A 27,671-nucleotide genomic window follows, 5' to 3' on the forward strand; every position below is an offset into this window, starting at 1 on the left:
ATTGGATGCTCTAATTACTTGTTTTTCTTCTTTTTTTTCTAAATGAAATACCAGCAATGATTATACCTCAGTCATAAATTCAATGACAAGAGCAGTGGTCACAAGCTTGTTTATTTTGTTCTTTGTCATAATTTGCCACTTTTTAATATAAAATGCACTTCAAATATTATGTGAGAGAACAAACAAATAGTGGCAATTTCCAATAATCTGCTAATGTTTATGCTAATGTATTTAAAAAGAAGCCAGATTATACTTTTATTTTTATTGTTAAATAATGCCTATAAAACTCTAAAAGCATTTTTAAAATTGTGGGGTTACTTTATGCTTCAGATAATGCTAAAATATCAACAAATTCTTAAAATATTTCTCAGTTCTTTTGGGATGTTGGAACTGAAGATTGAAGTCTCTGTTCTCAAAAAGCTTCATGATAATGCTATTCTGAATAGATATTAGTTGAAATATTTAAATGTGAGTTTTCCTGTGTACTTTATAGAAATATTATGGATTAACTGCTGTGATTTTGACTCCTTTGTATTTTTTTCTGTGTCTTAATGGGGTAGATCTATTTAGACAATATTGATGCCAGTGCTGATTCCTTCCCAGAAAATGTTTGGTTTCAATACATTAAAATTACAAGAGGCAAAAATAGCTTAGTAAAAAATTCTGGACATCTCTTATTATGGGTGTAAGAGTTCAATTGTTCTTTTTACTTCTTTTCTTGCATATTTTTTATATATAACCAAGGTTTTATAATCATGGTTATGTGTAGCATTTATGAATCTGGGTAAATACATATGCTTAAGTAATTTAAATAATTATTTTTTTTGCAGACAAAGGAGCTGCTATGTTAAGTTTGTCTGACTATTCTGGTGGGTACAGAATACTGCCTTTGTTTTTAAACTAAACTTACAACACTATGAGTTTTGAAAATAGGTTAATTGAAGATATAAGTTTTCAAACGCTGTGGTTCGATTTTGTGGCAGAACTGTAGTTTTGTGACTGAAATGCAACATTTGCTTGCAAATATAGATGTCTCACATCTTTTCAAGGACCCTTTGTCGGTCATGATATTCCTGAATCTCTTTAGCTATTTCCTTTCAGATTGAATTAGTTAGACCTACAGGAGTTAAATTGACAATTTAGAAGGTGTGTTTTTGTTATTTAATGTGTGGTGGTTTTGATAGGGGGAAAGATGCTCATTCTCTGTCCAGATGTGGCATTACTTCTGCTGTGCTCTTCGTCATGATCTATGGACTATTCTACCTCCAAAGACAGCCCAAGATATTCTTACAGAGGTACTAGAGCGATCTTTGGATATTCTATCCTCCAGATATTGTCAGGTGTGTCCCAGTTACAAAAGAACACTACAAATCAGGTAATGGTTGTATATTTCCTGCACCATTTTAATGGAAAAATAAGTAAATGCTAGTTTTCTGTTATTCACTGCTTTGATTCAAATTTAAATGTTAATGAACAACGCAGAGGGGATAGACCAAATCTATGCATTTTGATGTTCATTTTAATAAAATATATTTTGTATATTTAAGTATATTTAGTAGTTATATTGCATACTGGGCAGAATCGAAGGCCTCTTTCAATTCTCTGTGAAATTGTTCCATAAACTGCTTGATTGGTTTGAAAGCCTCACAATGGAAGTGCATTGAGTATTGGGGATGCATCCAAAGATGTGGACAAAATTGGCACCATCAGGATTTGAAATCAAGCTGTTGATTCATTAAGAAAACTTAATGTATTCCAGTAGAGTTTGGTTTTTATAGGGCTTTTCAAGTGGAAGAGCTACAAGGCCACATCAAAAGATTTATCAGAATAATGCCAGTGGTGTAGAAAGAGGAGAAAGATGCTACTCCTTTTTCTGTCATTTTAGGAAATAAGAAATTGAAGTTCTTCTTGTAGCAATTCTTATGTTTTGCCAAAGAGGAGGGTCTTTTTGAGAAATACTGAAGTAGGTGTCTTCAAATAGAAGTTTACCCTACCTTTATCCTTTCTATCCAGTATCTTGTTTTACTGAATAAATTGGTGTATTTGTCACAACAGGATCACACAGAATTACAGAATGGGTGAGATTGGAAGGGACCACAATGGGTCATCTGGTCCAACCTCCCTGCTCAAGTAGGGTTGTCCCAGAGTACGTAGCACAAGACTGAGTCCAGACAGCTTTTAGACGCCTCCAGTGAGGGAGAATCCACAACCTCTCTGGGCACTCTGTTCCAGTACTTGGTCACCCACGCAGTAAGGAAGCTCTTCCTCATGTTTGTGTGGAACTTCCTGTGCACCAGTTTCTGACCATTGCATTTTGTCTATTGCACAGCACCACTGAGAAGAGTTAAGGAGTTTGTAATTTTTAGAGGGTTAGAGACACTAAGCAGATACATGTTCTGTGTGAGCTAAGAGTTACATGCTGTCATCTCAAGTTTTATTATGGAAAGTATTGTCGTGGAAGCTCAAGTAACTTGCACAAGATCACATTGTTGAAATGGGTAGAAAAACCCCAAAGTTTTATTCTATATGCCTGTTGTGTGCTCTATTCCTGCACTAACTTACTGTGATCAGGTTCTTCTATATCTTTTGGTACAGACAGGTTTTCTGAAAACTTTAGTGGAATTTTTTTTGGGGAAAAAAGTGCCCTGAAATATGAAAAGTACAGTATTACATAAATGTTGTATTAGTCAATTCTATATGAATTTACTTCAAATTACTGAACATGAAAGAACTTTTTACATTATCATTTTGTAGAAAAGTTGTATATTCAATAAGGTGATTCTTGAATTTTTCACTAAGTAAATTGAACTATCCAGTCATGAATAAGTGAAAAAAAATTACTCAATATAATTCAATATATTTTTATCACAGAGGCTTTACATATTTTTTAATAATATTATAGTTAGTGAAGGTATCTTTTCTCCCAATGAAATGATAGAGAACTGATGTGTAATATGGACAAATGTCTGTTTATGTGTGTTTGCCTAAATGTTTAAAAAATAACTTGATCCTTGAAATTGCATATGATCACATGTTCATCCATGGCTTTTAGGTGCTTAAGTAGTTTTTTAAGGCCCAACCTCATACATCCCATATTTTTTGTGTTATTCACATGTTTCCTATGTATTGTATGTCAGCGTAGTCTTGTGAGATTATGTTGTTGTAGTTTGGGTTCTTGCTGTTGTTCAGGCCAATGATGCATGATGCTTTGCTAGCCAGTATCAACAAGCAACAGATGACTGACTCAGAAATGTTCCACATTATAATATGTTGCACGGAGTTAGTTTTGCAATTTGAAGATTAAGTTCCTTTGTTCCTATTTTTTGCCCCATCAGGATTTGAAAATAGTATGTACATTTTAATTATAAGAAAACAAAATTTAAATTTATTTACTTGTAGTTTAGAAAGTAAATTGTTCTTGCCTAGTGACATTTCCAAATCTTTTAAGTCTTCTTTTTACTGGTTTCAGTAACAACTTGTCTGTGGAATAGTTGATTTTTTACAGAGTAGTGGATGCAGACTTCCTGTATCACTGAAGAGGAAATTTAAAAGTCCATGCTATGATTTTGGTGGTTTATCTTGTCAGAGGAAATGTCTGTTTAATTGAAATTTACAACTATCCAGATGTCCTAAGTAATGTTATTCTTGGGGCTTTTTTTGTCTACAGAATTGATATTGCAGCAATTTTGATGTCCACTGAAGACATGCTCTGGTCAATTTGTAGTTCTGTGCAAAAGTTTCTGAATCCACACAAAGACAGAGATCTCAAGATCTGTAAAATCCACAGCCACTGCAACAGTCTGATCTCTGTGCTGGCTATTTTGACTTCACCACTGAAGAATTTGTATGAGTGAGTATGAAATAAACATTCAATTTGAGATAAAATTGCTTCTTGAACTTACATGGATTGATCTACAAGATGAATTTTTGTGTTGAAATCAGATGCAGTGCATAGTATTTGCACGTTTTAATGGTTTTTGACTATTTCTCAATTTGATCCTGGACTTATTTTTGTGATCTTACCTAAAGCCCAGTTATATCCGCTGGGATTTTATTAGCTTTGGATCAAACTCCTGTGCTGTATATTTTTTTTTTGTCTGTTAATAACATAGACCACAGTGAATGTCTGGATTGATTTCCTCTGTGACAAAACCAGTAGAATTTAATTAATAATTACTGTCCCAAATTTGCAATTTATTTTTCAGTTAGGACAGATTTATTTTGAAATACAGTCTTACTTATCTAAAAACATTTAGTACTGTGCTACCAAAGACTTTGGCAGGGTTTTCAAGGACTTAGTAATTCATCAATTGGAAAAAAATCATCTTACTAGCTCAGATTATCTACTTTAAGCTTCTGGCTAAATCAGAATGTTCCACTGTCATCTCATAATATTTCTAGAAGTACTGGAATGTAAAGGTAATTTACTGAAATGATCATCTGGTTACATGACTGGTATACTTCAACAAATATAGTTAAAAGAGTAAGAATATAGGATGCCTGTATTTATAAAATCATGTCTTCTCAAGTCACAACTGTAAGAAAAAGGACATTTAACTTGCACTGAAATTGGGTCTGAGTCTTTTGTTACTAAAATTCTGCTGTAAATTTGGTGTAAGAGACAATACAAAGTGAGATCACAAATTCAAAAAAGAGGAGCAACAAAACCCCAAGCTAATGAAGCCACATCCTGTTCAGCTGGCTTTTACTTCATTATTCTAGGTAGTACTAGGGTGGCGACCTCCTGCATATAAGCTCCTTTAACTAAAATTTTTTTGTCATATGTGGTCTCATTTTAATATTTGTGGGCTCTAAAGAATATGCAAAAGTGAATTGTAACTGGATGTTTGATCTTATAGAACACAGGCTTATGAATAGATAGCAATTAAGAAGGTGACTCAGGAACAGATTAGGTGGTCCTGCTGTGGCAGTAGTAATGGAGGCAGGAAAGGACATTGCAGTAGCTGTAACTGCTTCTACTGTCAGTTTTGACATTTCACCTTTCTTTTATGAAAGCCCTTAGAATGATGGACCAAAATAAATATGCAGTATAATTTGTTCCTTTTAGTGATTCTAGTCTCTTCCACTGATCAATATTGTTTACATATTTATCTATACATACCATGACAGAAAATTTTGTGCTTACTGGAGAGCTCACGGAGTTTCAGAACAAGGTATCAATGAAAAACTTGTTTTTTATTTTATGTAAAATGTTGCAGGTAAACAACTTGGTCACATAGCTTTCATAGTTAGGGATATGAATTTCATTACCTGAATTTGCTTGTCTGGTGATCAAAAACTTGACATGTGCAGAATGTAGCAGCTCATTTAATTTACTACAAAGTCCTGTGCAAATCACCATCAAAATACGGCAGGTTTGTTTAAAAAAAATACAAAAAAGTGTCATATTTTATTCTATAGTTACAAAAATAATATTAACAGTGAAGACCATTTATATATAGCTGATGTATGTTTTAGAGTAAGTAAAATAGGATTTTTTAAAATGAACTTGTATTCAGAACTTGTGTTTTCACAATCTGTGAGGTCCCATTATCAAAACAATTTTTTTATATTGTATGTTTAATTGCAGCCAATATTTGTCAGGTAACCTAACCCAGTGTCCAGAGTACAAAGAAAAAAGTGGTTTAGCCAATCAGCTTCTTAAATTACTATATCCAATTGGAAACAATTTGATACAATGAATTTTATGTATTCTACCTAGGTCCATTGTTTACTGGGGTGTGCATAGTTCATCACATTAAGAATCTATCAATAACAAATCTTAAAGCTATCCTGCTTTTAAAGGAATCTTTCATCAATTCTCTGTGCAATTATATTGTATAATCACAAATTCTGTCTGACTCTATATCTTTCAAACCTTTGGTAAAATTACCTGTGAAAAAAAGGTTTTTGTTTTAAATCAATCATGCTCTCTTTTGGTACTGGAAGTTTTCCCTTAAGTGACTAGATGTCAATTAATCTCTAGACTTCTCAGGAAAGTTCTGTGTAATCATAAATGTGGCAATGACAGAACATTGTTTTCCAGGAGTTGTGTAATAATACGACTGGCTCATTTTTAGCTTACTAGAGAGACTATTCACTGCTGCTTAAGGGAACTAAAATTATTCAAATTTCTTAATTATTTTGTGGAAATTGAACAAAACAGTAATGATGCTGAAAAATTAATAGTATCTTTAACTTCAAATAAGGTGATTCTGGTATATGTTCTCTCATTCCTAATTTTCTGATCTAGAATTTCTTTTCTGTGTGGCAAGTTTTCTTAGATCTGGTCCAAAATTCACCTGTGAATCTTGGGTCATCTGGTTTTAATACTTGCTTTTCTGTGCTTCATTTTTCTGCACCCTTCTGTGGCCTTCCCGAAGTATCTTTAGCATAATGGAAATGCTGCTTGGAAAGGACTACTGGAGGTTGTCTAATCTAGCCTCCTCCTCAAAGCAGAACAATCACCAAGAGCAGTCGAACATGACTGTGTTTGACTGACACAACTTTTTTGAAGCCTGCTCCACTGCTGCCATACCTTAGTGCAAAGTATTGCCTAATATCTAGTGTGAGCCTTCAAAGCTGCTTGCTATAACTTGCTGTATCACATCAGCCCCTGCTGAGAAAAGTTAAGTCAGTGTTGTCTTTGTTATTACTCTTTGGGTTGTTGTAGGCTGCCATTAGATGAACTGACACTTTCAAGCCACCACTTCACCAGAGGGAAGGAGTCTAGGGCCTTCAAACATTTCTTATAGATGATTCAATTAAGTCTTTTCCAGTTTCTGCACATTCTCCTTGAACTGTAGGCCCAAGAGCTGGACAAAATATTTTCGGTAGGGCTTAAACTGTTGCCAAGCAGATGAGGTAAATCACTGTCTTTTGTTTTAGTTGCTGTGCCCCTCCTAATGCAGCCCAGTGTGCAGTTCACTTTTTTTCTGCTGACAGTATACTATTGCCTTGTCTTCAACACCCTGCTTCCCGTAAGCCTCAGGTCTGTGGTTGGTTAGGGTGGCACTCAGACAAGTAAGGTCTAGTTAGCCCCAGCCTAGGTTATTGTAATTCTCTTGCTGAAGTAAACAGTTGCTCTTTACCTCAGTCAACTTTGTGAATTCCTTTGATCCAGTCATCCATGAGTAGGCACTCAGCTGTTGTGTGAACTACTGTGTCCTCTTATCCCAGTTTAGTGTCCCCTGAAAATGTCCTAAACATCTGTTCTCTGTCTGCTTTTGTCCACGTTGTCAAGGACCTGTTGAGCAATGAGTCTCTAGAATGTGCTCCCCAAATCTACTAAGTGTTACTATTTTCTTGCTGCTTACTCAAACCTCTGAAATAAGAGGAGCTTCATACTTCTGAATTTCCAGTCATCACTGTCTTATTCACTGATGAGATTGTTGTCAGTTACTCAGGTCTAGTAGCCGGGGTTTTGTGTAATGGATCACACAGTTTCCGTGCTGCCTATGAATACACGGGAGAATCCAATGCCACACTTCACTCAGAGTAGTAAATTATCCAGGCCTCAAAGCAGAGACTGTCTTCTGCATCAGGTTGAGGGTTGCTCAGTTTGGAGCAGATCTATTCTTGTGCTTTTTCTGATATTCTTTAGTCTTTTGTACTAAGTAGGCGATAATAGTCTGTAAAGGAAGAACATAAAGAATAAGGTGGATGCACCTTTTTGTGATTTCATACTATGAATTGTTATGTCTTACTTTCTCAACAAGAAGTCAGGTAAATTATTTAAATGTTGAGAGAAGTATTTAGAGAGTATATTGGCAAAATTACTCTCTATTTTTGTAAATTTAATGTCATTCAATATTAAAGACTGAAAACGTTTCTTTTTAATATAGGAGTTATAACTCATGAAGTTGCTTTTTAGTAATGTAATCTAATGTTTTAGTAATCTCTCTCCTTACGCAGAGAGAATTGTAGGAAGACTACAAGGAAATACCATTAGGATGCATCTTGTTGGCATCTCATTTCTTCACACCTGCACTCAGGCTTACAGAATCAATTCTCACCTTGTCATACTCTACTGAAGAATAAAACCACTCTAACTTGAAATCTTGCTTTGGTATTAAATCTGCTATCTGCTGCTTTGAGATAATAGGCAGCTGCTTTAGCGTAACTTGAAGCTAAAATAAATGTCCTGCTAGCTATTATTACACGTCTATCAGAAGAGTAGTTGAGTTCAACAGTCTGGCGCAGAGTTGGGTTTTCCTGGCAAGAGTTACATAGCCAGCAGTGGACATTAAGAAATGCTGTCATGAGAATTACTGTATTATCATTAGACACTTGGTTTTTTAGTAGTATTTGAAGTTATTCTAGTTTTTAAACAGAGCCTCAGATTACCTCTGTCTCACTTTAAAAATTTCTGTAGAGATTTCATTATAAGTGTGAAAAACGAGGTTCACTCTCCTGTTAGAATTTAAAGAGTTTAATATAAAGACAATAAGAGACACATAAAATAAAGCAAAGGGATAACGGCCGGGTGCCTTGGCGCTCTGCCAAGAGCACACCTGATGCTCGAGGTGAGTCCTTTTTATACCATTTTTACTGTCTGTTCTTTATTCATATTAAAACTTTTCCAGGAATTGATCTGCATGGCCACTCCTTGGGTCCGCCTTTTTAGAGCATGCGTAGTCTTCTGCCTTGTGGTTTTATTTCTTTTGATTCTTGGGGTTGGGCCCTCTAGGTAAGAGTCAATGGTAGGGTGGATCTTTTAATTCTCCAGACAGTCAGGGCTGATTGCAGCTTTGGCCTCTTTGTCCCCCGGGCAGAGCGGTGATAGCAGCTCTCGGACCCTCCTGGCTGCCCATTCCCCGGGTGGAGTAGCCTTTGGGCCCTTTTGTTCTCTGGACAAAGTGTTGATTAGCAGCTCCTTGGGCCTCATCCTCTGCTCGCTTGGAGGTTATCTTACTTGCTCACACTTGCTAACATTCTTGCTAAAACGAGAGAAAACTACATCCACACAGCAAAAAGCATTTCTAACATTATATAATATCTACTTTAATACTTTGCGAGAAGCCAATACTATAATATATGTTTATAACAATCCCCCCTTTTTCTATTTTATGAATCATTTGGCTTGAGCACTATTTCTTTTTTCTTGGCTTCTAATGTCTGTTCGTTCTTTTCACAGATCAATTTGGCTTCTTCGAGAGGGTCTTTTATATCACTTTGTTTCTTTAATACCGTAATTTTTTGTGCTGTTCCAGACATAGCCAACTTTGGGTCAGTAGGCATTGCCACAACTTGCATGCCTTGAACTACGCTGGTGATTAGCCGAATAAAGCAGGGGATCAAGCAAGGGAGAAATATTAGACCAGCTGTAGCACATAAGAGGAAGAAGCCTAGCTTCTTCCACCATTCTTTCCCCAACATGCCATCCCACCAGTTAGCAGTCATCATTGATTCCCATTTTTGGACCGGTACATGTGCTATTTTTCTGATATTGTTGGCGATATCTAGAACAGCATCCCCATTGTCATCAATTTTTAAACAACATTCCGATGTATTGAACTTCCCACACACACCCCCTTCTTCAGCCAGTAAATAGTCTAGAGCCAGCCTATTTTGATATATTGCAGCTCTGGTTTGGCGTTGCTGGCTGACTATTAATTTCATAGCCTCAGCTGTTTCATTGGTTATGATTTCTACAAGGGCTTGGAGTCTGATGATACGATTCAGCATGTAAATTGGGGTTTGATATCCCCAACTTCCATCTTGTGCCCAGGTAGCTGGCCCATATGTTTCTAATATTCGTTCAGGGGACCATTCCTCATCTTTCCATTTTTGGAATCCTCCAATTAGATCTCTTTTCTTTCTTTTGAAGTCTTCATAGATAGGTATTCCTAATTGATCTCCCTCTGGTTCTGGTAAAAGGAAAAACCCTGGTTGAATGATTCCTAATGTACAACTCCCTTTCCAATATGAAGGGAGTCTTGGGTATGCCCTTTTCCCACATATCCAAAATAAGCCATCTGGTGCTTTCCAATAATCACCTTCTTGTTGATTTATATTCTCCCAAAATTTGGATATTTCTGGGATTCCAAAATAAGGATTTTTCCTTGTGTCATTACACCGAAAGAGTCCAATTTCATTATCATATATACAGCCTTTTCCTTTTTTCTGAGCCCAATACCAAGTTGGTTTTTCTGGGACCCACCACGTGGAAGTTTTGTTGCTCACTTTATACCTTTTACAGGGAGTGTTTCCTACTTCATTAAGAAAGTTCTTCCCAGTTCGCCAGAGGCATTCTTCCCCTATCACTGTTGAACTTAAAATCCACCCCTCAGGTCGGTTCCCCCCTCTTGTATTTGTCCGGTTCCATTTAAGGAGCTCTACTGGGCCTAGGCTGCTACCTTTCCATGGCCATTCTTCTGTCATCAAAGCTCCTCCACAGACCCAACAGTTGGTTATGTTAAGTTCCTTACCTATCCTCTCCCCCAATTCCACAAACAGGTTTTTTCCTAACCTTGGGGTGTTTTCCTCTTTTAACTGTTGTTTAAGCTTTGCATACAGGTCCTGGCGTGAGGTGAATATAGGGCGAGGTTGCTGTGCTGGCTTTGTATTTTTACTTACCACTTGTTCTTTTACCAAATCTTGGACTGTTCCCCTGGTGGCAGCTGTGAAACAAATCCATTTTTCTCCTTTTGGACAATTGCTTCCTAATCTGTTTCCACTTGTTCCCAAATTTTCTGTAATCCAATATTTTTCCCCTTTATGCATACAAATACCTAATTTGGACGAGTCATAACAGTGACTGTTGATATGGGTATGAGTAATAAGAAAGAAGCCCCGGTGTCTTTCCATGTAGAGCTTTCGGTAGCATTTGTAACATGGTCTTGCTGGTGTCCCGAATGGGACCAGGATAAGTGACAAAAGAAGGAATAACAGAGGTCCGGCATGGCTTATACGCCCACCTCCCTTGCCTATGAGGTTGCAACCCATAGCAGGTGTATCGGATCTTCTCGGTGGCGAGTACAGTGACCAACCCGGTCTTGCCCTCTATTTCCTTGTCACTTCCTTTATAGCTTTTAGGCACCTTTTTTAACTGTTTGTGTCTTAGGTATTTCCCATTCAACAGGCACTGGTATTTCCCATTCAACAGGCACTGGTATTTCCCATCTGCAGAGCAAAGTTTATGATTTTGTCTGGATAAGGGGTTGATTTGTGCTTGACACCTTTTACAGCTAGGGTGTCGATGATGTGAAATGTCAGTTTCCCTCCAGACTAACTACTTATATTTGACCTGGCTGGCATGCCCCGTATTAGAATGATTCAAACAGGGTATATGATGTGGCACTGATGGAAGTTGTGATTCTCCCCCTTCTCAATACAAATCACAGGCTAGAATCAGAATATGAGAGTTCCTTGTTTGATACAGTCCCAACCCTTCCTGTTTGAAGTGAGAATATTCTTCTCCAAGATGTCCCAGAATTTGTCCAGGGGTCACTGATATAAATTTGGCTTTTACTTCTCAGTTAGGTGTGATTCTTTGCATATCCCTTGGATTATTCAGATTGCTCTAGTTCTTTGCCACCTGGCCTCCGTTTAAGAATCAATTTGGTGTCACCTGGTTTGGATATTACAGTCCACTCTTCAGGTTCTTTTACAGGTCCTTTGATTCTGCTGGCATGGATCTACCCCCGTTCCTTGGTCTGGACTGCGGCCTCAGTTGTCAGCAGTACCTGAAAAGGACTCTCCCATTGTGGAGTCAGAGATTGTTCCTTCCATGTTTTTACCAATACCCATTCCCCTGGGTGGATATTATGAATTCTGAACTCCAAAGTTGTGGTTTGAGGGATCATTCCTTTCAGCCTCAAATTTTCAAGTGTTCTGGCAATCGTGGTGACATATTTTTTGACACTTGCTTCTCCCACTTCATAAGTGGCTGTTTCATGTTGAGTGGTAAGGAAGGGTAATCCGAACATCATCTCATAAGGAGATACTCCCAGATCTGACCTGGGCTGTGTTCAGATTCTCAACAGAGCCAAAGGTAAGCACTTTACCCATGACATTTGAGTTTCAATCCTTAATTTTGTTAAAGTTTTCTTCAAAGTCTGGTTCATTCTTTCTACTCGGCCTGAACTTTGAGGGTGCCAGGGGGTATGTAATTCCCATTTTATTCCCAAGGCTTGAGTTATTTGTTGTAAGATTTTGGATGAAAAATGTGTTCCTCTATCTGAGTCTATTTTATTAACCATTCCATATCTGGGAGTAATCTGTTCCAGAAGGGTTTTGCATACTACGTTAGCTGTAGCTCTGGTAGCAGGAACTGCTTCCACCCAATGAGTTAGATGGTCTACTATTACTAACAGGAACTTCCATCTTTGTACTTGAGGAAGTTCAGTGAAATCTACTTGGATACTTTGGAATGGTCGCAGAGCTAACTCGCGGCCTCCTAATGTTGTTTTTCTCATTATTTTCCTATTCACTCTTTGGCAAGTTATACAGTTTCCAGTTATTTGTTTTGCTACCCCAAAGATTCCAATACAACCATAATTTCTCAGAAAATGATCACACAAAGCTTGAGTGCCCCAATGAGTTTTTTGATGCATATCTTCTAATATTCTCTTAGTGAGTGGCTTATTAAGTAACTGTCTCCCATCAGGGAGTTTCCATTTTCCAGATTGATCCTGTTTTCCCCCTATCTTAACTAATTCTTTTTCTTCTTCTTTACTAAATTTGGGGAATTCTAATTCTCCCCTTTCTGGGGTCAGGATTAACATAATTTGTTTAGTCCCATTTTCTGCTGCATCTTTGGCTTCTTGGTCTGCTAGATTATTCCCTCTTATTTCTGGGGTCATCCCTTTTTGGTGTCCTTTGATATGCACTACAGCTATTTCTTCAGGCAATTTTAATGCCTCTAACACTTCTGAAATCAGGCCTTCATGTATCAGTTCCTTCCCCTTTGAATTTAGTAAACCCCTTTCTTCCCAGATTTTTCCAAAGGTATGTATTACCCCAAAGGCATACTTTGAATCAGTATAGATGGTCCCCTTTTTGTGTGCTAAATGCTCCAGTGCTCTTTTTAGAGCGTATAATTCACAAGATTGCGCCGACCAATTTGAAGGTAGTTTTCCTTTTTCGATGGTCTGCATATTTATCCCATCGACTAAGGCATATCCTGACATTCTTCTTCCTTGCAAGCATCTGGATGAACCATCCACATATATTCTTTCCCCTTCTAAGAGGGCTTGTTCTTCTAGATCTTCCCGAACTTTTGTTTGGTATTGCATAATTTCCAAGCAATCATGTGCCAGGTCATCTTTTGGTTCTCCATATAGGAATTGGGCCGGATTGAGGCTTTTGCTTGTTTCTATACTTAGATCATTACTGTCAATCAGAATTGCTTCATATTTTAGTATCCTGGAGTCTGTTAACCATTTTTCAGCTTTTTGATTTAGCACATTTCGGACCGCATGGGGTGTGGATACAATCAGTTTACTTCCAAAGGTGAGCTTACGGCTCTCCTCCACCAAAATAGCAGTAGCTGCTATGGCTTGAATGCATACCGGCCAGCCACGGCTTACTGGGTCCAATAGTTTAGATAAATAGGCTATTGGTCTTTTCACCCCTCCCCATTCCTGGACTAATACACCATGAGCTACTCCATTTTCTGCATTCACATATAAATGAAAGGGTTTTTCTAGTGAGGGCAAGCTTAGGGCTGGTACCGAGGCTGGTTTCAACTTCAATTTTTCTAATTTATTATCATCATCTCTGGTCCATTGTATATTGTCTCCCCCTGTTAATTTTTCATATAAAAATTTTACTGCTTGTGTATATCCCTCAATCCATAGTCTGCAATATCCCAGTAGCCCCAGCAGTCTCCTAACCTCCTTTTTTGAAGAGGGAGGAGGGAGGGATAAAATCCCTGTAATTCTTTCAGGGCTTAGTTTTCGGCTACCTTTGCTTATCAGGTGGCCAAGATATTTTACTTCTGATTCCACAAACTGTAATTTCCTTTTTGATGCCCTTAGTCCCTTTTCCCCAAGAAAATATAGAAGCTTTATAGTAGCTTCTTTAACTTTAATTTCGTCTTCCCCTGATATTAGAAGATCATCTACATATTGGATAATTTGTATTCCTGGGGGAGTGGGGAAGGTTTGTAATATTTCTCCCAAGGCTTGCCCAAATAAATTTGGGGCCTCACAATACCCCTGTGGCAGTTTAGTCCACCTCAATTGGTTCTTTTTCCCTGTGTTTGGATCTTCCCATTCAAAGGCAAAAATATCTCGGCTTTCCTCTGCCAGTGGGCAGGCCCAAAAGGCATCTTTAAGATCCACCACACTAAACCACTGATGTTGAGGTGGAATTTTACTTAAAAGAGTGTAGGGATTAGGAACCATAGGGTAGCAGGCCCGTGTTCTTTTGTTTACTTCTCTTAAATCTTGCACTAATCTATAATTTCCATCAGATTTCTTCACTGGGAGAATAGGGGTATTATGAGGGGATTTACAAAGTTCTAGTGTCCCATCCTTTATTAATTCTTCTATTACTGGTTTTAAGCCTTTTCTCCCTTCTAAAGATATAGGGTACTGACGTACACGAATGGGACATTCTTCTTTTTCAATTGTGACCCTTATGGGGTCAATATCTAGTCCACCCCTATTCCCTTACCCAGCCCAAACTTCTCTGTTAATTTTTCTTTCATCTTCTTGGCTAAGTTTTAACACTTTGGCCGTCATTCTCCCTTCTTCTGGTATGACCCCAATCCCCAGCTGGATTTGTAAATCCCTTCCTAATAAATTGCTGCCAGCCCCAGGAACTAACAAAACATCCCCTATCCCTATTTTTGTTTCCCCTTCAATAACCACATGTTTAATGTCAGGGACCTTAAATCCTTCCCCCTTTGCTCCCGTTACTTTTACCATATCATTACTTACATCACACCCTTTTGGAATATTCATCACACAAGTCCTTTCTGCCCCAGTGTCAACTATAAATTCTAATACTTCCTCTTGGGGGCCTACTTTTAAAGTTATCACAGGCTCCAGATGGTATTTATCCCCCAAAAAATAGAGCCCATGACTTCCCTATTTCTCTTCTGTGTGTGTCTCTTGAAATATTTTCAGATCCCTTCTCAGGTGGGGGCAATCCCTTTTATAATGCCCTTCTTCCTTGCAATAAAAACAGGCATCCCTGGGTTGTTCTTGGAAACTTGATTGTGCTGAGGTTTTATTTTTCTCCCTTCCACCATTTCTGTATCTTGAACGTTTAGGAGTGTTACCTGAGGGCTTTTGATTTAGATTTTTTTGGAAGGTACTCTCTCGCATAGTGGCTATCATGATCTTTGCTTCCACTTTGGCTTTTTCTTCATCCCTCCGGACATATGTTTTTTGAGCTTCCCTTACTAGGTCCTGTAATGGCTTCTCATGCCAGTCTTCTATTTTTTCCAATTTTTTTCTAATATCTGGCCAGGCATGTGTGACAAAGTTAACTCTTAGCAGGGCTTGCCCTGCTAGGGACTCTGGGTCTATCCCAGAGTATTGTTTCATATTCTTGCGGAGCCTCTCCAGCCACTCAGTCGGGGTTTCTTCCTTCCCTTGCTGCCCCTCAAAGGCCTTTCTGACATTTTGTCCTTGAGGTGCCCCTTCTTTTATCCCCTTGATTATCAAGTTACGATAATCATTCATATGTTCCCTCCCAGCTTCATCATTTTGGTTCCAGTTAGGAGGTGTAATGGGCATTTTCTGATCCCCGGGTGGACCTTGTTGGTTTTCACTTTCCCAAATTTTTATGCCAGCAATTCTAATCATTTCGCTTTCTTCTTGGGAGAATATTATTTTCATTATTGATTGCATTTCTTCCCAAGTGAAAATGTTGGGACCTAGGAACTGGTCCAACTGTTCAGCTGTACCTATGGGGTCTTCTAATAATCCTTTAATTTCCTTTTTGAAATTCCTAACCTCTGTAGAGGTTAGAGGAGCATTCACAAAGCCGGTTCCCTCTCCTCCCATAGGTACTTCTCTTAATGGAAATAAATGAATTTCTCAGCTTCCCTCTGTTTGTTTAGCAATGGAGGGATTGTTGGGCTGCCTCTGAGCCTTAATGGCACCTCTTGTATTCTGGTATGGTGCTCCTTCGTTAAGAAGAGGGTTTATTTGGGAGGAAAGCACCAAACTCCCCTGGGGTAGAGGGGCAGATTCAGAGCCCGGCGCTGAAGCCAAATATCCTGTGGTGCAGAGGGTGGGGGTGGGGTGTGGCAGTGAAGCCAAATACTCCGGAGCACAGGAGGCAGGGACCGGCACTAAAGCCGGGTTTCTCAAGGCAGGAGAGGTGGGGGCTGAGGCCGGGACGTGTGACGTTCCTCTTGATTCAATTGGGGCTGCTGGGATTCCCGGGAAGGGTGGGATCCCCAGCATGGGTGGGGGCAGGGCTCCCCCCCCCCCACTCCATTGGGGCGGGAGAGCTGCCGGGGGAGAGGCCCCCGGAGCCGGCAGAGGGGGGGCTACCGGGGGAGAGGCCCCCGGAGCTGGGAGGGGGGGTGCGGCTCCTCGTGCTGACGGCAGGGGCAATACTTCTAAAGGGTCCCACCCTTTTTTCTCTTCTGTTTGCTTTTCCTCTGTGATTTCTGATATTTTGAAGACTTTGGTTCCCAGAGGTTTTGTAATTCCTGTCCAGCAAGAAGCATATTCTCCCTCCTCAGGGTGAGATGGCTCTTTTGAATTTACAAATACATTTAGAGCCTGGCAAATCCATGCCTCATCAGACCCATATTTTGGCCAGTACACATGATCAGATCTGATTTCCTTTTTTACCCACTCTTTCATGCAGAATTGAATCATTTTTACTTTATCTTTTCCTTTTGTGGAAGGATCAGTTTCCCAGTTCGCAAGTTTGACCCCAAGGGGACTGTCTTGGGGTATCTCCTCTGGCACTCTTGAACTTATTCTACCAGGTAGCTGCCCCATTTTCCCAGGAGTTCTCTATTCCAACTTACTCAAAATACCAATTTATCCCCCTTTGAAATACTAATTCATTCATTTAAAACACCAATCTTCACTGCTGTAAAGTACTACCCACCCCTTCACGGTACAAAAACCAAAAAAATTATTACAGCCCACCTCCCCAAAAACAAAGTTAACTTCTAATTACACAGTCTTTCATTCACACATTCACTCCTTTTTAATATTTATTCACTCACTCATTCTTACTCACAACAGAATAATAAGGTACCTCTTTCAAGTCACTTGTTAGTATCCACCCATGGGTATGAAATAATCCTTAGGATTCTGGGTGCTCTTGGATTTCCCTCAACGCAGCACTGTTAGCATCCAACCCCAATTCCTCTTGGGGTACTTTAGACCCTGGGTGCTCTTGGAGTTTTCCTCAACCCAGCACTGCTAGCATCCAACCCCAACCTCTCTTGGGGTACTTTTTGACCCTGGGTGCTCTTGGAGTTTTCCTCAACCCAGCATATGGGGGGTGTAGCTCCCACTTTACAATCCCTTCCCTGGGACCCCGTCCCAGTCACCACCGGGAGATTCTTTCACTCCTCTTATCTCTCGCTTCGTCTCCTCGCTGGCCGCTGTTCTCGCGAACAAGACGGAACCACAGCACTCAGAGACTGCCACACTCGCTTCGCAGATCTGGGGCAACCAGTCCGCATCTCATTCACACACACTCATCTCCCGTAACCACCCCCTTTTTGTTTGGACAATACTTACCAGTCCTGTTGCTTTTCCAGTGTCTGTGGGATATTTGTCGAGAGCGCTCTCTTTCATTTGCTTTATTTTTGTGTCTTTCTTGTCCTCTGGGTGGTGCCCTGCTGCCACCAAACCGCGCCAGAGGATGCCAAGCAAGGGTCCTGCCAATTTGGGCAGGGGGCGCCTTACCCTTTGCTTCTTGAATCCTCCCATGCTTTTCGGAGGCGAGGTGTAGATCCCGGACGAGTCCCCAATTGTGAAAAACGAGGTTCACTCTCCTGTTAGAATTTAAAGAGTTTAATATAAAGACAATAAGAGACACATAAAATAAAGCAAAGGGATAATGGCCGGGTGCCTTGGCGCTCTGCCAAGAGCACACCTGATGCTCGAGGTGAGTCCTTTTTATACCATTTTTACTGTCTGTTCTCTATTCATATTAAAACTTTTCCAGGAGCTGTTCTGCATGGCCACTCCTTGGGTCCGCCTTTTTAGAGCATGCGTAGTCTTCTGCCTTGTGGTTTTATTTCTTTTGATTCTTGGGGTTGGGCCCGCTAGGTAAGAGTCAATGGTAGGGTGGATCTTTTAATTCTTCAGACAGTCAGGGCTGATTGCAGCTTTGGGCCTCTTTGTCCCCCGGGCAGAGTGGTGATAGCAGCTCTCGGACCCTCCTGGCTGCCCATTCCCCGGGTGGAGTAGCCTTTGGGCCCTTTTGTTCTCTGGACAAAGTGTTGATTAGCAGCTCCTTGGGCCTCATCCTCTGCTCGCTTGGAGGTTATCTTACTTGCTCACACTTGCTAACATTCTTGCTAAAACGAGAGAAAACTACATCCACACAGCAAAAAGCATTTCTAACATTATATAATATCTACTTTAATACTTTGCGAGAAGCCAACACTACAATATATGTTTATAACATAAGCAAATAAGTCAGAATCCAAAAATCTGCCCAGTGCTTCTCCTTCGGATACAGCTAAGGAGACATACTTAACACGCTGCTTTAGTCCAGAATTCTCTCAAACAGTTCCTACACAACCAATAGACAAGATGTGGTCTTTTTTTTAAATTTTAGATTGCTAACCAAATGTATTTATCACACTTTCTTGTAGGATGTTTGCTCTATGGTTTGCTATATCCAGAAAAAAATACTTCAGTGAATGAGAGACAATATTTCTTTTTTAGTTTCATAATACTGAAATTACTGTCCTTAAAATAGTTCCTTTTGAGTTAAAGCTCTTCCTTTAGCTATACTAGGATCTCAGCTTTATTTTTAATCTTCAGGTCTTCATGAATTCACAAAGAGCACAAATTCACTGTGCTAATCCTTCTGCTCAGATTTTGTTTACTTAGGATCATTTAGGTATCTGTAGTAAATTCTTTTTGCTCTTTTTTTCTTTATTAGTGAGATTGATTTCCAAATAAAACAGCCTGTCTTTTGGAGAAGTTCAGAAACTATACAGCTACCTTTCTTGTTGAAAAAGTATAATTTTCTGTCTTCTTTCGTCTGGGCAGTGACCTAAAAGACGTGTAACAACAGTTCTGAATTACTATAGATGAAAGATAAGAAATTCACAGCCAAGTAAGGTGAAAAGTAAGGTACTTGTGAAGTGATAATTGTTTGTAGTCAAAGGAAGATGGATGTAACAGACTGGAATTCCTCTCTGCTGGAATTGCATGCAGTGTAAATGAGAATAAAAAGGGAAGAGGCCAAGGGGCATCCATTGCTATCCGACATTATTCAATCCTAGTGGCTGCTAGAAAATTTTACAAATACTTATAATTTATTACTGAACAACAATTAAAGGCAAATATTAAATGATAGAGTCCTGTTCTTACACATATTTATAATCTTATAATATAATTAATTGATAAAATGTTTCATTTTTCGGATCCGTATATTGTGCCTCTCACATCATTTGAGTAAGTGAAGTATTGCAAAAGGGACAGGAATCTAGTTCTTCTCTAGTTCCTTATATTTGAAAACAAGCAGTATTCCATTTCTCTCAAGCCATTGAAGGTCCAAAGCTTCTGGTTCAAATTTTTGTCCAATTTAATCCAAAGTCTATGTGTACTTGCATGTCAGTCAGTATAATTTCAAATGATACTTTATACATCATTATAATAAAAATATCTAAAATATGATACATTTGTTATGCAGGAAGAAAAGAGCTGTAGAAATCAATGAAGAGAAATTTGCGTTTTGAATGCATCTTCAAATGTAATTTGAAAATGTGTTATATATGAGTAAAAATACAAAGAAAACTTGGATAACAGTTATTAGATACTGAGTTTCAAAGAGTGAAATTGAATAAAATATAGAACTATATTTTTTACAGTACATTAATAGATTTGCAATTATGTGTTTGCATACGTATATTAGTAGTATTTATCATGAGCTATTTTCTGTCTTCTATTCATATGTCTATACTAAGTAGTAGTGATCCAAGGGAATTTTGTCTCCCATGTAATTCAGAAGTATTTGGATTCTTTCAGGACATTTCTGGATAATTCTGATGACCATCTTCCTCAAGATTTTTCAGAAGTCTTTTATCATCCATTGCACTGGTTATTTTGCATACCATCATCCTGTTTTTTCTTACTGAAGTGAGTATCAAAAGTTGATTGTTGTAAAAGGATCACCAGATAGTTAGTATTAGTTAAATATTATTACATTTTGAGAAAGAGTATATCTGAATAAATGTGTAATTAATATTCAGATTTTAAAAAGATATGGAAGCATTTTTTAATTCATTACAGATTTCTCTAATGTTTGAGAGTCTGAAGAAAAGTTGCACTGAAAGCACTGTGTTTTGCTAATCTATTAATTATGTTTGATATTTGAATTGTCTGTAAGGTTTTCTGGCTTTAATTAAAGAGTATATAGTTCTTGACAATACAGGAGTTCAGCATGGCTGATGTTCTGAAGGACTTATAATGAAAGGGGAGATAAAGAATTTATGCCTTTCTGTCTAGGATTGCTGCTAAATAAATATATGGTACATAAATAACTCATTGAAAAATATGCTGCTTGATTGTAGCTCAATTTTTTGGAGATTATTGAATGATTAGAAGCAAAAGCTTAACTTTTCTGTGTCACTGCATATAATGACAAGTTATATAGAAGATACGTGCTACCAGCTGCACTGCTGTTTGCTTTCTAATTTTGAATCTAAAGCGCTCCCACACCAGTGTAGATCCTCTCCTAACCCCTTCACCTCCCTGTCTTCCTCTTCAAAATTATTTCCTGAGAGGTTTTCACTCTCCATTTTCATGAAAAGCTGTTTTTGTGAGATGTTACTGTGTTTTCTGAGAAAGTGTTTTTATATTATGGAGGAGTACATTATCAAATGAGTGGTGACCTATTGATGCCCCTTGTGCTTTGAATTTATTACCTCTTTCCTTCTACGTACAGCATATTGTACCTTGTATATGAAAATATTTTTGCTATAATTTTTCCCCATGCTACACAAAACATGCTGATCTCTTTCCATAGGCTTCACTCCTAACTGCATGTTATCAGTCCTGTTCTCTCCTTCCCTGGTGCCTCTGATGTCTGCTGAACCAGAGCAATATATGTTGTGACTGCATCAAAGTCATGTGCTTCACTAACTACATGCCAAGCAGAGTTGAATAACTGGTGAATTCAGAATGTGTCCTGCTTGAAATAGTAATTTAAGTTCTTATAAAGCATGAAAGATCATGTGTGTTTATCAAGCTTCAAGGAACTTTGTCAGTGGCTTTTTAAGTTATGCATGGTTGGAGAGAAAGAAAAAGGAGGGATACAGTAGAGGGAATGACTGCATTAGAAAGGAATCTAGTCATCCATTTCTGGAAAATTTATGCTTCATTAAGTTTTTATTGTAGAAAAGAAAGTAAGTTTTTTTATGTCCCCATGTAAGGCCAGATCTCAAAATTGAAATTATACTGCTACTATTATTTTCAAATTATGAGTTTTGGAAAATGATTTCACAAGTGAGTACCCTATGCTGTGTAACAGTATGTAAAGGAAATGCTGGTACCATTTCAGACATAATTACCTTTCCTGAGGTGGAATTAAGATAGATTTGAATAAATAGCAGAAAACTATTCCAGAGCTATGTAGTATGCACTTATTTTCCCTGGAAGAAAGGTAATAAAATACACAACTTCTTGATCAGCAAATAGGAAAATGAAAAGTACAAAAGAAAGTACATCTCTGAGAAGATACAGTCAGTGTACCTGTGTGAGAACAGTCCATATATGCAGAGAGAACCTTGTGTACTGTCCTGGTGATAATGAGTGAACTATATTGGTAAAATATTTAATGTTCTCTTTTAACAACACACCTTTCAGCTGCTCAGAAAAAATAAGTGAAGGGTTCTATATCTAATGAGTAATTCTGAGGTGTTCTAGTTTTTTCACTGGCTTTATACTGTGTGAATGAAACTTTTTCTCCCTTCAAATACTGCCTTTAGAGCATTATCAAGACTCATTATATTTAAGTATTGCAGCAAACTGTACTTCAGAGCATCCTAATTATTTGTGGATGGTTTTCTTGTTTTACATCTTATATCTCATTAGTATATATGTTCACTGTCCATAACAAAATTGGAAACACAGGCTATTGTATGCCTCTCAACTGTGGCCACCTAATTTTTAACTGAAGAGTCTAATCTGTCATACATGTAGCTACAAAGTATTTAGTCTTTCTAAGCTTGGTATTTCAAAAGAAAGTTTTGATAGTTCCTGAAATTAATTTGTTTACTATGGATTTCCTACGTTGTTTTTCATTGCTGAAAATGGCTACAGTCTGTTTAATTTTATCAGTTTGACTCCAACATCAGTGTCAAGGTTGTTACCATGAATTAGCATATTTACTTGCCTTATAAAATCTTGAGCTTCCTACTTGAGGTTTTCTTTCTGTCTTGAATACAAGCCAAAATAATATGGTTGGTTATCAAACTAAAAAATTACTGATAATTTATATTACAGTTCCTTTAGTAGTAATTGTGATTCTTCTTTGCCTCATTTGGGGTTTATAATCATACCATTTGCAAATCAAAGTTAGGGTTTTTTTCTTCTTCTGTACAAAACAGGACATTTATATGTGTGATATTTATATGTACTTCACCTTTTGTCACTTTTTATGAGGCTAGTCATATTTTCACTAGTACTGAGCTATGAGGATGAGAGAACATATGTCTCTCCATATGCACGTTACAAAACTTCTCAGTGCATTTATTGGTGCTAGCTTCATGGCTGTAGGGAATGTCTGCTATATTTTATTTTTCGTCCAAGTGAGTCACACCATTGTACGTTTCAGTTTGCAAGATGCTTAAAGAGCCAAGAACTGGTGTATATTACAACATGATAACTTCCCATCTGGTCAGTGACAGACAGGGGGGTTTTTTTGGTTTGTTTTTTTTTTTTTTCAATTCAGATATTCTAAAAATGTCATTTATTTCTATAGGAATTTAAAATATTATTCTTCATAAATCTAATTGACCCAACTTGTCACTTATCTTTTAGTTTGAAGGCAATGAGTGACCTTATTAGGTAGGATAGCATGACATTAAAGGAAGAGAAAATAATTAAACTGGCCCAAATATTTTAACTGAATTAGTGAAGTGTTGAGTTTGGTGTCAGCCATAGCATTAATTCTACTGTGAAAATATAACTGTTTTAATTTTAACTTTAATTATTAACTTAACTGATTAGATTATATATAGGTTATACATGCATTAGATTATATATATAAACCTAATCTTGAACATACAGAAATTAAGGTAATTCTTTTAAGAATACAAAGTCCTAACATTTGATTGCAGTATGTATTTTAAGTATGGAGAATTTACTTTGACTGTGAGTTCTATCAAGACTTAAATGTATATGTGTTTATATTTTTGATAAATATTACTGGAATCCAGTCTGTGCTAATATGCAAATATAATTGTAGAGTCAGTGCTGCACTGTCAGCAATTATATGTAAAGTACCAGGTGAAAATCACAAAAGCTGTACATAAGGTTTCCTGTCATAGACATTGCTTATGAGGTTAGAGGTATTTGCTTAATGTTAAAATTGCAAAGGCTGAGGTGTCTAAAATCTTCCTTTGCTAAAATGACTATTACAGTGGAGTTTTGTCATAATAGTGGGATGTAACGGCCCTGCTGGAGGATGGTTTCCTTAGCTGACTTCAGGGCTGCCCTGCAAGATATGTGGCATACTGGTTTTTCTGTTAATGGAAACACAGATATGTGAGGGACTAAACTAGAAGAGTGTATCAGTCAACATTTTCTTTTCCAGGACTTGTAGGTTTGTATTGAGTACACTGTATAAATGGCAGCCTTGACTCAACAGTGAAATATTTGTGCAGTCATCTAGTTCTTTCGTGTGTGCATTCAAGCATAGCTGGGTGGTGGCACACTTGGGTAAGTCAGAGGTTGTAAAAGTGTGCAACTTAATGGAGAGGTACCCCTCTGTTAGAACAACCGCATGAGCCCATTCTAGTTCTGTCTCAAAAGTTAAGAAGTTATGTCTAAATGCACACAAAGTGTTTGAGCAGATGCATATAAATCCTTCTCTAGTCTGACTGGAAAATCCCAGACTGAAAACCTCCTGATGAAGAGGGTTTTAACTGATGCTGAAGGTGTTTTTTGCATACGTACATAATATTTATACCTGCAGAGTCAATGCCTCAGCCCATATGAAGTCCTTACAATCATACATGTAAAATTCATGTGCATAAAAGTTTACGTATGAGCTGCATAAAGTTTCAATGTTAGCAGCTATTGTTGTATAAATTTGTAGCCAAAAAAGTAGAGTGGCTAAACATCAGTTGAAATTTAATTTTAAAAAAACTTTCAAATTTATAAAAACTTACACATTAAAGAAAAAAAATTATCCACAGTCCAATTTTGAAAACTTGTTTTTAAAAGTCTTTCAAGAAGAAAATACTAAATACAGTAGATGATAAACATTTGGAAGGACAGATTTGTTTGGTTTTTGTTTAACTGTAATGTGAGTTCAATGATTGGTGTTGGGTCATTGGCTGTGTTCAAAGTAAGCCCTGGAATATTATTTAGAAACCTCAATTTTTGCAGAACATGGAAATTGCAAACAGAAAATAAACTGCAAATGGAATATAAACCGCAATCTCTTTATAAGCTTGTGAATTTGTACTACACTTTCTCACTTCTCCCTGCTGGCAAAATGTTAACCAGTCTATATTTCTCATGGATTTTTCAGGATGTGTAAGACTTGCTCAACCTAAAGTGGAATTTTGCAACCTCTTTGAGCATTTTCAGTGTTTAAATTTAAGAGCTTCATATGCTTCATCAAGGACAGACACTTCAGATCTCTTACTCAACAATTACTGCAATAATAAACCAAAAAATAATATCCTTACATTTATTCAACTGCAGGAAAAAAACCTCCTTTTTGCATGGTAGGACAGGACAAATACAGTTCCATGACAGAGATAAACACAGTTTTTTTGTATCAGATATAACTGTGGCTGACTAACAAATGTCAATTTGCTTTTAACTAGTTGAAATTAAATGTAATTCTTTCTCTGAGCTGCCTTAAAGTAAGGAAGCATGAAAGCATTTTCAGAGTAATCTGGGAAGGATTGACACTTAAGGGAGTTAGTGTCCTGCAATTTAAGGATATTAATTTCATAGATAAAGTAACTGTATTATTCTTTCTGTCTTTATCTTACGTTTTGAAAGGACTCCATCAGCCAGAGAAATGGCCACCCAAGGTCTGCTGAAGCTGCTCTTATCTCAGCCATACTGTAATTTGAACTTGCTTTTGGAAACATTGCTACATTGTGATTGTCTCTTAGTGAAAATTTTGCTGAGAAGCTCAAGTAAGTATTGATACTGTCAATCCATATAAGAATATCAGTGAGAAAAACAAATTCATTTTTAACTACTTAAATGCTGGAGGAAGGCTCACAACCATTTTTGGGGGTTAGGTACCCATTTACTTATCAGTAGGACACTTCCTGAATGGGTAAAAATATAGAAAAAGTCATCACCTTTTTCGTGAGAATTTGCACTCAATTCGTGTAGTAATAATTTCAAAGCAATGCAATTTGATAAAATAGGCTGCTGTCATAAATGCAAAAGAGTCAAAATGAATTTGAGCTTAACGGAGCTTTGATACCACAACTCCTCTACATAGTTTTTTCAAAAGTGTCGATTATAGTCTAAAAGACCACTTTCAAAATTATATTTGAACAGTGGAAAGCTTCTTAGATGTTTTGTTGAAGTTATTATATGTTTGTCACTGTAGGCATTCTAGAATTACATATGTGCTTCTGCTTGTTAATTCATTAATGATGTTTTGAAAGTAGAATAAATAAAATAATGTTTCTACAAATTTTTCTTTGCATTCTGATGGTGTTGTGTTTGAAGCAACAAACTTTATCACATCATTCCTTTAATAGTTTGCAGATTAAATGATATTGTTGAATGGTATAATCACGTGCTTGACTTAATTTTGCAGGAATATAAGAGTGTTGGTTTCTAAATTTCTTTGTCAAAAGAATTCTTCCTATTTATCAAAAAAACTGTAAGGTCCATATAATATTTTATATATACGTATAAACATATATATATATATAGATATATAAAACTGCATTTATATATATATGTATACACCATGATTTATTTCTGTCATTTTAAAATGGTCTAGTATTTGTCAGGGGAACAACAGCTTCCACTGCTGTCATGCATCTTATTGAGAGCTGTGGTGTGTACACTCGCCTACTCAAACGCATGTCATCTTTTACAAGGACTGACAAATGTTTGATCAGGGTCATAGTCTTATCCTATGTTATCCAGTATTGAATTTTACTATCTGTTTAAATTATTGCAGGTAATAAGTGACAGAATATATTAGTCTATTGGCTGACCAACCTCTTAAACTTTAGGGAAATCCATGTTAGTTTGAATTACAAAATGTGTTATTTACGCAGGCTTTATTCATGTAACTTCAGTATTGGAATGAATAAACTTTCAGTTTAGATAAAATTGATATCTGTGATAATCCGTATAATCTAAATTAATTTCAATGGGGTTAATTCTCTAATGACAAAAAATTTCTATTCTTTATTCCTTCTCCTATGCAACTAAGTATACCATAATTTTTTTGAGCTATTTGCCCTAGTGATAAAAAAACTCCCTGGTATTTAACTACATAATAATTTTTTAAATAGGAAAAGCATTCTCACATTTTTTACATTCATTCTTTCCTTCTCCTTTTAAAAAATAGTCCATAAGGCAAAAAATCTTAGTTATTGATAAATTTTTTTCTGTATTGTTTTGACACACTCAGATACTCAAAGTAGACATCATTCAAACATACTAAATTTCAATGTAGCCCCATTGTTCTCATGGTTGTACCATTGGGAGGTTCAGAAGGAATGTATATTCTCCATCATAGTAGGGAGTACTGTTGGGATTGCCAAAGTTTTTTCAGTAGAAAGAGTATTTGTGGAGAAGCTATGTATGCATGATTCATGTTGCTCAATGTTATAAGAAGGATAACATATTTGCTGAAGCTGTTGAAACTCCACGAATATAACTATACATTGTCTGGACAGGAAGATGACAAAATGTTCACTTTTGTCATTTTTTTGTGTTATATGATGTATGAAATGTACATAAAAACTAAAATACGGAAATACAAAGTTCTTGCATCAAAAAATACTAAAGGTAATAAATCAGATACTCAGAACTGAACCACTTGTCTTCAGTGAGTATGGCTACTGCATAAAGGCAACTTTGAAAAAATGGTTGAAACATTTGATTTGCACGTTTGACCTCTATAATAAGCTACAAGTCTATATAACCTAGGTCTGTTAAATTATAGTACCATATAATCCTAGAGTTTTTTTCTATAGGTCCAACATCCAGAAAATTTCTTCAAGATACGCTCTTGAGTGAGTAAGGCGTCTAAGGTCTCTGCTGTGGCTTTGCAGAGAGAAATAGTGAAGGTAGCTGGTATGGTGTTAATTTTCTGAAATAAAACAAACTGGT

General features: G+C 37.2%; 1 protein-coding gene across 1 annotated transcript in view; it reads left to right on the top strand.

Annotated features, from left to right (window-relative positions):
• The window catches only part of KIAA0825, a 252,267-nt gene that overhangs the window by 94,838 nt on the left and 129,758 nt on the right, over nt 1-27,671 (top strand). The window contains exons 10-13 of the mRNA XM_082301264.1: nt 1,185-1,375; nt 3,668-3,850; nt 20,142-20,252; nt 25,356-25,495. Of these exons, the coding sequence (XP_082157390.1) occupies nt 1,185-1,375; nt 3,668-3,850; nt 20,142-20,252; nt 25,356-25,495 (625 nt within the window). The remainder of the gene's footprint in view (nt 1-1,184; nt 1,376-3,667; nt 3,851-20,141; nt 20,253-25,355; nt 25,496-27,671) is intronic.

This window comes from Coloeus monedula (assembly GCF_965178545.1).
Source record: "Coloeus monedula genome assembly, chromosome: Z".
In the NCBI taxonomy this organism is placed as follows: Eukaryota; Metazoa; Chordata; class Aves; order Passeriformes; family Corvidae; genus Coloeus; species Coloeus monedula.